This window comes from Oncorhynchus tshawytscha, linkage group LG12 (assembly GCF_018296145.1).
Source record: "Oncorhynchus tshawytscha isolate Ot180627B linkage group LG12, Otsh_v2.0, whole genome shotgun sequence".
NCBI classification, from domain to species: domain Eukaryota; kingdom Metazoa; phylum Chordata; class Actinopteri; order Salmoniformes; family Salmonidae; genus Oncorhynchus; species Oncorhynchus tshawytscha.
The window spans coordinates 75,331,202-75,344,484 of record NC_056440.1 but is presented as its reverse complement, the minus strand read 5'-3'; the positions used below and the strand labels follow the sequence as shown (position 1 = coordinate 75,344,484).

The window sequence follows — 13,283 nt, the reverse complement described above, 5'->3', positions numbered from 1 at the left end:
TCTCTATCCCACCAGGTTCTGAATTATGAGAGAGGGATATATCTGCTCTATACACAAATCAACATCCTACTGCTATTACACAGTGACAACAGTGCCAGCAGTGGTGTAAAGTACTTAAGTAGTACTTTATTTATTTTTTATTTTTTTCACCTTTATTTAACCAGGTAGGCTAGTTGAGAACAAGTTCTCAAATCCCTTTAAATTATGTTTACTTAAATTGTGTATTTGGGGTATCTGTACTTCACTTTACTATTTCTATTTTTGACTTCTTTTACTTCACTACATTCCTAAAGAAAATTGACTTTTTACCCCATACATTATCACTCTTTTAATGCTTAGCAGGCAGGACAGGAAACTGGTCAAATTCACGCAAGAGAAAAAAAATCCCTGTTCATCCCTACTTCATCTGATCTGGCGGACTCACTAAACACAAATGCTTTGTTTGTAAATTATATCCGAGTGTTGAGTGTGCTGTTTGCTTAATACAAGGAATTTTAAATTATTTTGATACTTAAGTATATTATAGCAATTCCATTTAATTTGATACTTAAGTATATTTAAAACCATAACCAACATTACGAACACACATACAGCGGGGCAAAAAGGTATTTAGTCAGCCACCAATTGTGCAAGTTCTCCCACTTAAAAAGATGAGAGGCCTGTAGTTTTCATCATAGGTACACTTCAACTATGACAGACAAAATGAGAAAAAAAAATCCAGAAAATCACATTGTAGGATTTTTAATGAATTTATTTGCAAATTATGGTGGAAAATAAGTATTTGGTCAATAACAAAAGTTTCTCTCAATACTTTGTCATATACCCTTTGTTGGCAATGACAGAGGTCAAATGTTTTCTGTAAGTCTTCACAAGGTTTTCACACACTGTTGCTGGTATTTTGGCCCATTCCTCCATGCAGATCTCCTCTAGAGCAGTAATATTTTGGGGCTGTTGCTGGGCAACATGGACTTTCAACTCCCTCCAAAGATTTTCTATGGGGTTGAGATCTGGAGACTGGCTAGGGATCATTGTCATGCTGAAAGACCCAGCCACGTTTCATCTTCAATGCCCTTGCTGATGGAAGGAGGTTTTCACTCAAAATCTCACGATACATGGCCCCATTCATTCTTTCCTTTACACGGATCAGTCATCCTGGTCCCTTTGCAGAAAAACAGCCCCAAAGCATGATATTTCCACCCCATGCTTCACAGTAGGTATGGTGTTCTTTGGATGCAACTCAGCATTCTTTGTCCTCCAAACACGACGAGTAGTTTTTACCAAAAAGTTATATTTTGGTTTCATCTGACCATATGACATTCTCCCAATCTTCTTCTGGCTCATCTAAATGCTCTCTAGCAAACTTCAGACGGGCCTGGACATGTACTGGCTTAAGCAGGGGGACATGTCTGGCACTGCAGGATTTGAGTCCCTGGCGGCGTAGTGTGTTACTGATGGTAGACTTTGTTACATTGGTCCCAGCTCTCTGCAGGTCATTCACTAGGTCCCCCCGTGTGGTTCTGGGATTTTTGCTGACCATTCTTGTGATCATTTTGATCATTTTCTTGTGATCATTTTTTTGTCCCCTGTCCACAGTCTAATGACATTCACTGTCCCCTGTCCACAGTCTAGTGACATTCACTGTCCCCTGTCCACAGTCTAGTGACATTCACTGTCCCCTGTCCACAGTCTAGTGACATTCACTGTCCCCTGTCCACAGTCGAGTGACATTCACTGTCCCCTGTCCACAGTCTAGTGACATTCACTGTCCCTGTCCACAGTCTAGTGACATTCACTGTCCCCTGTCCACAGTCGAGTGACATTGACTACTCCCTGTCCACAGTCGAGTGACATTGACTACTCCCTGTCCACAGTCGAGTGACATTCACTACTCCCTGTCCACAGTCTAGTGACATTCGCTACTCCCTGTCCACAGTCTAGTGACATTCACTACTCCCTGTCCACAGTCTAGTGACATTCACTACTCCCTGTCCACAGTCTAGTGACATTCGCTACTCCCTGTCCACAGTCTAGTGACATTCCCTACTCCCTGTCCACAGTCTAGTGACATTCACTACTCCCTGTCTAGTCTTGTGACATTCACTACTCCCTGTCTACAGTCTAGTGACATTCACAAATCCCCGTCCACAGTCGAGTGACATTCACTACTCCCCTTCCACAGTCTAGTGACATGCACTACTCCCCGTCCACAGTCTAGTGACATTCACTACTCCCTGTCCACAGTCTAGTGACATTCACTACTCCCTGTCCACAGTCTAGTGACATTCACTACTCCCTGTCTAGTCTTGTGACATTCACTACTCCCTGTCTACAGTCTAGTGACATTCACTACTCCCTGTTCACAGTCTAGTGACATTCACTACTCCCTGTCTACAGTCTAGTGACATTCACTACTCCCTGTCTACAGTCTAGTGACATTCACTACTCCCTGTCCACAGTCTAGTGACATTCACTACTCCCTGTCCACAGTCTAGTGACATTCACTACTCCCTGTCCACAGTCTAGTGACATTCACTACTCCCTGTCCACAGTCTAGTGACATTCACTACTCCCTGTCCACAGTCTAGTGACATTCACTACTCCCTGTCCACAGTCTAGTGACATTCACTACTCCCTGTCCACAGTCTAGTAACATTCACTACTCCCTGTCCACAGTCTAGTGACATTCACTACTCCCTGTTCACAGTCTTGTGACATTCACTACTCCCTGTCTACAGTCTTGTGACATTCACTACTCCCTGTCTACAGTCTAGTGACATTCACTACTCCCTGTTCACAGTCTAGTGACATTCACTACTCCCTGTCCACAGTCTAGTGACATTCACTACTCCCTGTCCACAGTCTAGTGACATTCACAAATCCCTGTCTACAGTCTAGTGACATTCACTACTCCCTGTTCACAGTCTAGTGACATTCACTACTCCCTGTCCACAGTCTAGTGACATTCACTACTCCCTGTCTACAGTCTAGTGACATTCACTACTCCCTGTCTACAGTCTAGTGACATTCACTACTCCCTGTTCACAGTCTAGTGACATTCACTACTCCCTGTCCACAGTCTAGTGACATTCACTACTCCCTGTCCACAGTCTAGTGACATTCACAAATCCCTGTCTACAGTCTAGTGACATTCACTACTCCCTGTTCACAGTCTAGTGACATTCACTACTCCCTGTCCACAGTCTAGTGACATTCACTACTCCCTGTCTACAGTCTAGTGACATTCACTACTCCCTGTCCACAGTCTAGTGACATTCACTACTCCCTGTTCACAGTCTAGTGACATTCACTACTCCCCGTCCACAGTCTAGTAACATTCACTACTCCCTGTCCACAGTCTAGTGACATTCACTACTCCCCGTCCACAGTCTAGTAACATTCACTACTCCCTGTCCACAGTCGTGACATTCACTACTCCCTGTTCACAGTCTAGTGACATTCACTACTCCCTGTTCACAGTCTAGTGACATTCACTACTCCCTGTCTACAGTCTTGTGACATTCACTACTCCCTGTCTACAGTCTAGTAACATTCACTACTCCCTGTCTACAGTCTAGTGACATTCACTACTCCCTGTCTACAGTCTAGTAACATTCACTACTCCCCGTCCACAGTCTAGTGACATTCACTACTCCCCGTCCACAGTCTAGTGACATTCACTACTCCCTGTCCACAGTCTAGTAACATTCACTACTCCCTGTCTACAGTCTAGTGACATTCACTACTCCCTGTCTACAGTCTAGTAACATTCACTACTCCCCGTCCACAGTCTAGTGACATTCACTACTCCCCGTCCACAGTCTAGTGACATTCACTACTCCCTGTCCACAGTCTAGTGACATTCACTACTCCCTGTCCACAGTCTAGTGACATTCACTACTCCCTGTCTACAGTCTAGTGACATTCACTACTCCCTGTCCACAGTCTAGTGACATTCACTACTCCCTGTTCACAGTCTAGTGACATTCACTACTCCCCGTCCACAGTCTAGTAACATTCACTACTCCCCGTCCACAGTCTAGTGACATTCACTACTCCCCGTCCACAGTCTAGTGACATTCACTACTCCCTGTCCACAGTCTAGTAACATTCACTACTCCCTGTCCACAGTCTAGTGACAATCACTGTCCCCTGCCCACAGTCTGTAGAGAACATCATTCTCTGCCCCCTGTCCAGTATAGAGCGGACATCATTCAAAGATATCATTCACTGTCCCTGCTCCAGTCTATAGATATCATTCACTGTCCCTGCTCCAGTCTATAGATATCATTCACTGTCCCCTCTCCAGTCTATAGATATCATTCACTGTCCCCTCTCCAGTCTATAGATATCATTCACTGTCCCCTCTCCAGTCTATAGATATCATTCACTGTCCCCTCTCCAGTCTATAGATATCATTCACTGTCCCTCTCCAGTCTATAGATATCATTCACTGTCCCCTCTCCAGTCTATAGATATCATTCACTGTCCCCTCTCCAGTCTATAGATATCATTCACTGTCCCCTCTCCAGTCTATAGATATCATTCACTGTCCCCTCTCCAGTCTATAGATATCATTCACTGTCCCCTCTCCAGTCTATAGATATCATTCACTGTCCCCTCTCCAGTCTATAGATATCATTCACTGTCCCTCTCCAGTCTATAGATATCATTCACTGTCCCCTCTCCAGTCTATAGATATCATTCACTGTCCCCTCTCCAGTCTATAGATATCATTCACTGTCCCCTCTCCAGTCTATAGATATCATTCACTGTCCCTGCTCCAGTCTATAGATATCATTCACTGTCCCTCTCCAGTCTATAGATATCATTCACTGTCCCTGCTCCAGTCTATAGATATCATTCACTGTCCCCGCTCCAGTCTATAGATATCATTCACTGTCCCCTCTCCAGTCTATAGATATCACTGTCCCTCTCCAGTCTATAGATATCATTCACTGTCCCCGCTCCAGTCTATAGATATCATTCACTGTCCCCTCTCCAGTCTATAGATATCATTCACTGTCCCCTCTCCAGTCTATAGATATCATTCACTGTCCCTCTCCAGTCTATAGATATCATTCACTGTCCCTCTCCAGTCTATAGATATCATTCACTGTCCCCTCTCCAGTCTATAGATATCATTCACTGTCCCCTCTCCAGTCTATAGATATCATTCACTGTCCCCTCTCCAGTCTATAGATATCATTCACTGTCCCTTCTCCAGTCTATAGATATCATTCACTGTCCCCTCTCCAGTCTATAGATATCATTCACTGTCCCCTCTCCAGTCTATAGATATCATTCACTGTCCCCTCTCCAGTCTATAGATATCATTCACTGTCCCCTCTCCAGTCTATAGATATCATTCACTGTCCCCTCTCCAGTCTATAGATATCATTCACTGTCACCTGTCCAGTTTAGGGATACCAACACAGCATGACTAGCATCAGTCCCCAGCCCAGACATCAGCTGGTCAGTGATCATTCTATTGGGGGTCTAATGTCAGTGATCATTCTGCTGGGTGTCTAAGGTCAGTGATCATTCTACTGGGTGTTTAAGGTCATTGAGGTCAGAGAGTTTAACATGTTTCTCAATCCCCAGACTTCTGTCTGACTCGCTGCCTCTCCATTCCTCACACTCTCTCCATCCTGGTCTCTCACCAATTCCCCCTCCCCCTTTGCTTGTTTTTGAGATCCAGTCCCGAGAGTCCCATCTGGGAGCCAGTAAGGATGTCCCCCTTCATCAGTAATCTCTATAATCCATCATCTAAACAGCCAGTGTCAATAGAACTAGTGATAATAACTGGGCATTAATATGTTAGCCAGTTCCCCATGATGAACCACAGCAGTGACGGGCTGCTGTTAGTCTACTGGGAGAAAACATGTCAACAGGATATAACAGTCACACATTGACAACATCAGCTCAGCTCTCAGTATGTTGTATGTGTTCTATGGTAGGAAATCAGGTCAGTCTCAGTGTTGCATGTTCTGAGGGTCTGAGAGGGCGAGGGCTATACAGACCCTTTGATGGTTCAGATATACAATGCTATACACGCTTACCTCCATCACTCACTCTGGATCCCCTCCTCCATCCCAGATACTTTTGGTGACATTAAACAGTCACTCTTAGCCAGAAATCTACTCTGGGGCAGAGAGACATTGTATGGGAAGCAGGGAAAGGGGGTCAAACTCATTTGCAAGGTTTGCTTGGGGTGAGTGCTAGTCAGAGAGCAAGGCTTGTGTGTACAGTGTGGGTCAGCAGACAGTGCTGATAGTATAAACAGATTGGAGAAGCAGCAGATAATATTGCTCTTCCCATGGCTCAGGGGTGTGTGTGAGAATATACATGATAAAAGTGTATATCAGATGGAAAGCCAAAACCGTTAAAAGCCGGCATAACGGAAACTAGTAACGATCATCAAGATGAGATAGTGACACTCTTTAATAACAGAGTCTGTCACTGTGACACTCTTTAATAACAGAGTCTCAGTCACTATCTGATCTCATCTTGATAGCTAGTAGTTTGTGCTATTTCAGAGTCTGTCACTATCTGCTCTCATCTTGATGGGGCAGGCCTCATGCTCCACATCTCGTCTCTCCGATACACTTCTCAGAATCGGAATAAAAAGTGCTGACTTGTGTAACAAGATACAACTGCAGCGTCCTAGAAGGTTTGCTGTGGCTACGTGTAGAGAACAGCAGTAACCACAGCCTTGTATGTGACGGTGACTAAAGTACCATTAGTAGCATCTAGAATAGCAGTAGCTGCAGTTGTGTAACAGGATACAAGTCAGCGCTTTTATTCTAAGAAGAGTATCGAAGAGACCAGATGTGGAGCCTGAGGCCTGCAAGACCATGATGGGGGAGATGAGGGGTAGTGTGTAGGCTAATAAACACTTAGTGACCGTAACAAGAAGTCAGAAAGAGTTCTGAAGTCAAAGTGAAACCAAAAGGACTCCCAGTGTCTTTACCATCCTGCAGTCTCTCACACTCACCTTTAACAAAAGACAGTACTGTAACTCCATGACAAACTTTTTATTTAGAAAAAGACATAAATAAGTCACGCACTATAGGGAACAGGGTGCATTTGCAATGCAGACCATGTCTAGTCAATTGGTCTGAGGCAGACATGCTTAATATCATCTCACACTGTAGCACCACTGTCTGTAAAGCCCTGAAAAACATTACATACCATCTCAGACACAGATAGAAACCTACACAGACAGACCAAGGATATTTAACTACAGGCCTGGAGGACCTGAACACTTCTGGTTTTCATCATCTCAGAGACGGGACGCATGTACTCTGGCCGGCCAATCAATTAGCAGGTAGAAAAGAATCGGGCAGCAATGTGGACCTCCGGGCCTGGAGTAGAAGAACCCTGTTTTTATAAACCAGAAATGGATGTCTAACATGACGAGACGGAGAGAAAAAGGTAAAAAACTACAAAATAACAATGAAATCTGCCAAGGGGCAATGCAAAGATGGCAACTTAACATTTTTATTTCATATAAATATAATATATTAATGTATGTTTATTACACAAAAAAATATTCTTGCCACACACACATTACTTGAAGTAGAAAGGCAAGAGGGACATTCATAAAAACAAGTCAGGACACTAAGCAGTGGACAAAATGATGGGGTTTGTCCCCAAATGCCACCCCATTTCTATATAGGTCAGGGATATTGAAATCTGGACCTACAAGCCAGTTCCACTGTTGATTTTCATTCCTCCCCTCTTACCAGGAACGGCTTTAGACCTGAGACACCAGTTGGGTGCCATTAATGATCAGGTAGAACAGAAAAGCAGGACTACTTCAGAACGTCAGGCTTGGATTTGAATAGCCCTGATATAGGGATGAAGGCCCCATTTGAGAAGCAGCCATCCACATCTAAATGGTCATCTTTGTAGCTGCACGGTCAAACAGAATGCAACCAACCATAGTAGTCCGGTTGTGGTCAACACAACATGTGGTCCCTGTGCGCTCGCTTTGACAAAATACTATATTTTAATAACATAACAGCGGAAAGATATGCAAACTAATAATATTCACATATTCCATCATTTCAGAAGGCCTTTAGTTTGTTGTGGTACAATCTCTAGGTATGACTGAATCATAGTTGAAGGTATTACTGCGGACTGAAAGATGTGGAAACATTCAGTTGATGAATGAAACTAAACCATGTAATGGAATCCTGCTTCAGTGTGACACATGGGCGTAATTCACCAGGGTGTGAAGGGGGACATGTCCCATCCACTATTCAAAAAAGATATTTTGGCCCTAAGTTAGTCTCTCCCCCCACCCCTCATTTTCAAGACAGTGTTTTGCCCCTGTTGTGACACCATTTAACCCATTGAGGACCTACCACACGGCCATCACTTTGAAATGAGACTGATGATGCAGCAGGGCTTGTGCTGTGTGTTAGCGGACCAGGAGGAAGGTTAACCCTGCGATGCCCACGCCAGCAGCAGCAAACAGGGCAGTCTTCATGGACGAGTCCTGGTTCACCTCTCTTGCTGTGTGGAAGAACTTACAGAAGCCCTCCTAGAAGAGAGAGGATTAGATCCATATATTTTATTGAACACTTATTCAGGTCACGATGGTGTATCAAAGGACCAGGCTAGAGATCAAAATAAGGAAGTCAAGAAACTTAGTTCAATACTGCTCAAAAAGCCCCATTTCCTCTCCTGTTTTCAGACCGAGAGACAACTGCCTGCGGACAGTCCCTACTATAACAGACCTGTGTCGTGATTAGTAAGGCAAATCTCAAAATGTGGTTGTGTTAATCAGTCTATTTGTTGTTCTGATCCAGACCCAGCTGGTTGTGTTCATCAGTCTATTTGTTGTTCTGATCCAGACCCAGCTGGTTGTGTTCATCAGTCTATTTGTTGTTCTGATCCAGACCCAGCTGGTTGTGTTCATCAGTCTATTTGTTGTTCTGATCCAGACCCAGCTGGTTATGTTCATCAGTCTATTTGTTGTTCTGATCCAGACCCAGCTGGTTGTGTTCATCAGTCTATTTGTTGTTCTGATCCAGACCCAGCTGGTTATGTTCATCAGTCTATTTGTTGTTCTGATCCAGACCCAGCTGGTTGTGTTCATCAGTCTATTTGTTGTTCTGATCCAGACCCAGCTGGTTGTGTTCATCAGTCTATTTGTTGTTCTGATCCAGACCCAGCTGGTTGTGTTCCTCAGTCTATTTGTTGTTCTGATCCAGACCCAGCTGGTTGTGTTCATCAGTCTATTTGTTGTTCTGATCCAGACCCAGCTGGTTGTGTTCATCAGTCTATTTGTTGTTCTGATCCAGACTAGTTTTTGAGTATTAACGATTGTTGTGTGCTTGGAGGTCACTAGACTGTTACGTTAGAGACGGTACATACGGCTGTTGGGACCAGCTGGCTAGAGGGGGGGGTTAATTCACAAAAGCAGTCAACAAATTGAGCTGCAGCTGTGTTGTTGCTACCCCAGCACTACAGTCCTATGTTGTTTTGGAGTACCCCAGTAACCCCACTACCCCTGATCCACTTTATATGACTATACTGGCTGTGTTGACCTTGTACAAACCCTTGTTAAAAGTGACAGGTAGATCTTTGACCTCTCAGACAACCCGGGTTTATAGTCCACACCACAGTAAAATCACTCTGTATTGAGTGTATTGACTGAAGTGAATTTATAAATCTACTGTGACACAACAGCTTAAAAAGGCAAATGTGGTGGCCTCCCGGGTGGCGCAGTGGTTAAGGGCGCTGTACTGCAGCGCCAGCTGTCACACCAGAGACTCTGGGTTCGCACCCAGACTCTGTCATAACCGGCCACGACCGGGAGGTCCGTGGGGCGACGCACAATTGGCCTATCGTCGTCCGGGTTAGGGAGTGCTTGGCCGGTAGGGATATCCTTGTCTCGTCGCACGGGCGCAGTGCGCGTTAACCAAGGTTGCCAGGTGCATGGTGTTTCCTCCGACACATTGGTGCGGCTGGCTTCCGGGTTGGATGCGCGCTGTGTTAAGAAGCAAGAAGTATCGGAGGACGCATGACTTTCAACCTTCGTCTCTCCCGAACCCGTTCGGGAGTTGGAGCGATGAGACAAGATGGTAGCTACTAAAACAATTGGATACTACAAAATTGGGGAGAAAAGGCAAATTTAGGGCCAGTTCCCCCAGACACAATTTTCAAATGGGAATTCTCCATTGAGGTTCAATACAGAACTACATTGAAACTTTTACAGCAATTTAAGTAATTTAAATTACTTAAGAGCGATTTACAGGAGGAATTAAGTGCCTTGCTCGAGGGACATCGACAGATTTTTCACCTAGTTGTCTCTGGGATTCAAACCAGCGACCTTCCCGTTACTGGCCCAATGTTCTTAACCACTAGGCTACCTTCCGCCCCTAGACTTAATCTGTCCGGGAAACTGTCCCCCAATATTGTCATATTTCTTGTACCACAAAAATCCTGTGTTTTAAGCAGTCATTTCTGGATTAGACCTGAACATTGTGTTGGTAGCACAAACACAGCAGCCACATAGCAAGAAGCCACAAGGTGTCTGAAACAGACATTATTGACAATAGAAGGTGTCGTTGTCCAACTGTTTCTCTTAGCTTGACAGAGAACTAGTGCTGCTGATATTAGCCCAGATTCCCATCTCTAATTCCCACCAGCTTAGTCAATGATCCTGTGTGTGTGCGTGCACATGTGTCCATAAACGCATGTGTGTGATGCTTACTGCTCAAACCTACCCAGCCTTTGTTCTCCAGCATCCAGTCACTCTTCTCCTCTCCTAGGTAGTCTGCTATGGTCTCCGCCAGTGCCCTGCAGCTCTCCTTCCTCCCCAGCTCCATGCCATTACCCAGCCCCTGGTCTGTGTCCTCTCCCTGTAGTTCTCTGACCAGCACACCAGTGAAGGTGAACAGAGAGACCACCCTCCCCCAGTTCATCTGTCCATCTCCCACCAGCTCCTCCATCACCCTCCTCAGACAGGCGCAGGGGTCCGGCCCGCATTGGCACAGGAAGCTGTGTGCCAGGGCATGGAAGCGGGCCCGGTGCTTGGCCTCCATGTCCCGGGCCTGGCGCCGCATGGCTGCAGCCGAGTCGCTGGGAGGAGGACCAGGCGGGGCTTTCCGGGACCCACTGGCAGGGATAATACTGCAGACAGACAGGTAGTCCTCTGCTATAGCCAGGGTTTCTTTCCACAGCCCGCATGACATGGTCTACAGGAAGACATGCAGTTAATACATCTATAGCCTATATATCAGAAAGGGCCTCTGCTACACAGTTTTTTTCCACAGGCAGCACGACATGATAAATACAGGAAACGCTACCAATACATTATCACATGCAGTTCATTTCTCACAGCCCACACTGCAGGGGCTAGACTATAGAGGAAACACTATCAATACATTATCACATGCAGTTCATTTCTCACAGCCCACACTGCAGGGGCTAGACTATAGAGGAAACACTATCAATACATTATCACATGCAGTTCATTTCTCACAGCCCACACTGCAGGGGCTAGACTATAGAGGAAACACTATCAATACATTATCATATGCAGTTCATTTCTCACAGCCCACACTGCAGGGGCTAGACTATAGAGGAAACACTATCAATACATTATCATATGCAGTTCATTTCTCACAGCCCACACTGCAGGGGCTAGACTATAGAGGAAACACTATCAATACATTATCACATGCAGTTCATTTCTCACAGCCCACACTGCAGGGGCTAGACTATAGAGGAAACACTATCAATACATTATCACATGCAGTTCATTTCTCACAGCCCACACTGCAGGGGCTAGACTATAGAGGAAACACTATCAATACATTATCATATGCAGTTCATTTCTCACAGCCCACACTGCAGGGGCTAGACTATAGAGGAAACACTATCAATACATTATCACATGCAGTTCATTTCTCACAGCCCACACTGCAGGGGCTAGACTATAGAGGAAACACTATCAATACATTATCACATGCAGTTCATTTCTCACAGCCCACACTGCAGGGGCTAGACTATAGAGGAAACACTATCAATACATTATCACATGCAGTTCATTTCTCACAGCCCACACTGCAGGGGCTAGACTATAGAGGAAACACTATCAATACATTATCACATGCAGTTCATTTCTCACAGCCCACACTGCAGGGGCTAGACTATAGAGGAAACACTATCAATACATTATCACATGCAGTTCATTTCTCACAGCCCACACTGCAGGGGCTAGACTATAGAGGAAACATTCTCAGTATTCATATTGTTATGCCTAAAAGGTAATACATTATACAGCAGGCTTCTCTCCACAACCCACCCTACATGGTCTATTGGAAACAACCTCAATCTAATCCCAAAGAGGTGACATCCTCTGTGCAATACCAAGTAGAGGCTTGTACTCAAAACTGAAAGCAAAGCTACGTTTCCCAATGAGCTGCATAGACCACATAGCAAGCTTGAACTAATCTGTAAATAGAACGGTAAACAGTTGGCTAGGTAGCTTTGTAACTAGCTAGCTAAATAACTGGCTATGTGAGCAAGCCAGTCAAATCTAATTTAAGAGCCCTTTAAGTCTGGATTAATTCAGGACGAGGCATGAAAGAAACAAGGGTTGTAGCTAGAGCTAATACGTTAGCTAGCTACAGTACCGTATAAAGAAAACTGAATTGACTTGAACATTGACATATTTGTACTTGCTAGCTAGCTTGACTGTCAAATCGAAGGCAAGTCACACACATCGCAATCTAGCTAGCTAAATTAGCGATCCAGCTAACGTTAAGTGGTTGGATTGTTTTACATTTTCTTGTCAACATCAACATTGGAAAATAGATAACCAGTCATGGTTTGGATATGAGTAAGCAGGGCTTCTCGCGAACGTTAGACATTTCTGGCTAGCAGCTGAAAGCTAACTAGTGTAGTACTGATTGACACAAAGGACCAGAGAAACCAAGGCAGCGAACAACATCAGTGGCTCAAACCGCATCGATCCATTCACTCAATCTGTAAAACCGAAGCTTGACACGCTTATCCAAGAATAGTTCGAGTTGAAGAAAAATAAATAGCATATTTTAGGTAGGAAAAAGTTAACAAAAAGCTCACCCTCCCAGCGATCAGACTGCTTTCTCCACGTACAGACGGAAGGAGGATCGCTGTCATCAACCGTATTTCCGCCTCACCAGGCTCTCGCCAGACTTTATACTCACTAAGCAACGTCACAAAAATGGCATTTCCCTGAATTGTATTGTTCCGCTAGAAGAGAATCAGATGTCTTGGAAATA

At 44.7% G+C, this 13,283-nt stretch overlaps 1 protein-coding gene across 2 annotated transcripts; it reads right to left on the bottom strand.

The window, feature by feature from the left end:
* Nucleotides 1–7,019: 7,019 nt before the first annotated feature.
* bcl2l10 (BCL2 like 10) lies at nt 7,020–13,227 on the bottom strand. Of its 2 annotated transcripts, XR_006084741.1 has the most exons (4): nt 13,105–13,227; nt 10,740–11,210; nt 8,370–8,548; nt 7,020–7,380 (listed from the first exon to the last, which is right to left on the bottom strand). XR_006084741.1 is itself a non-coding variant. In XM_042331078.1 (3 exons), exons 1-3 carry the CDS (start codon nt 13,159–13,161, stop codon nt 8,426–8,428), a joined length of 651 nt encoding a protein of 216 aa, XP_042187012.1. In that variant the 5' UTR covers nt 13,162–13,227; the 3' UTR covers nt 7,020–8,425. The 2 variants fall into 2 exon arrangements, 1 of the variants encoding a protein (XP_042187012.1); XM_042331078.1 differs by having other exon boundaries at nt 7,020–8,548.
* Nucleotides 13,228–13,283: the final 56 nt, after the last annotated feature.

Excerpts from the sequence above, each read along its gene's own strand:
- bcl2l10 (XM_042331078.1), bottom strand. The coding sequence starts at position 13,161 with ATGACAGCGATCCTCCTTCCGTCTGTACGTGGAGAAAGCAGTCTGATC. Across the intron at positions 11,211-13,104 it reads GCAGTCTGATCGCTGGGAGG|ACCATGTCATGCGGGCTGTG; the intron begins GTGAGCTTTTTG and ends GTCTTCCTGTAG. Across the intron at positions 8,549-10,739 it reads TGCTGGAGAACAAAGGCTGG|GAGGGCTTCTGTAAGTTCTT; the intron begins GTAGGTTTGAGC and ends TCTCTCTTCTAG.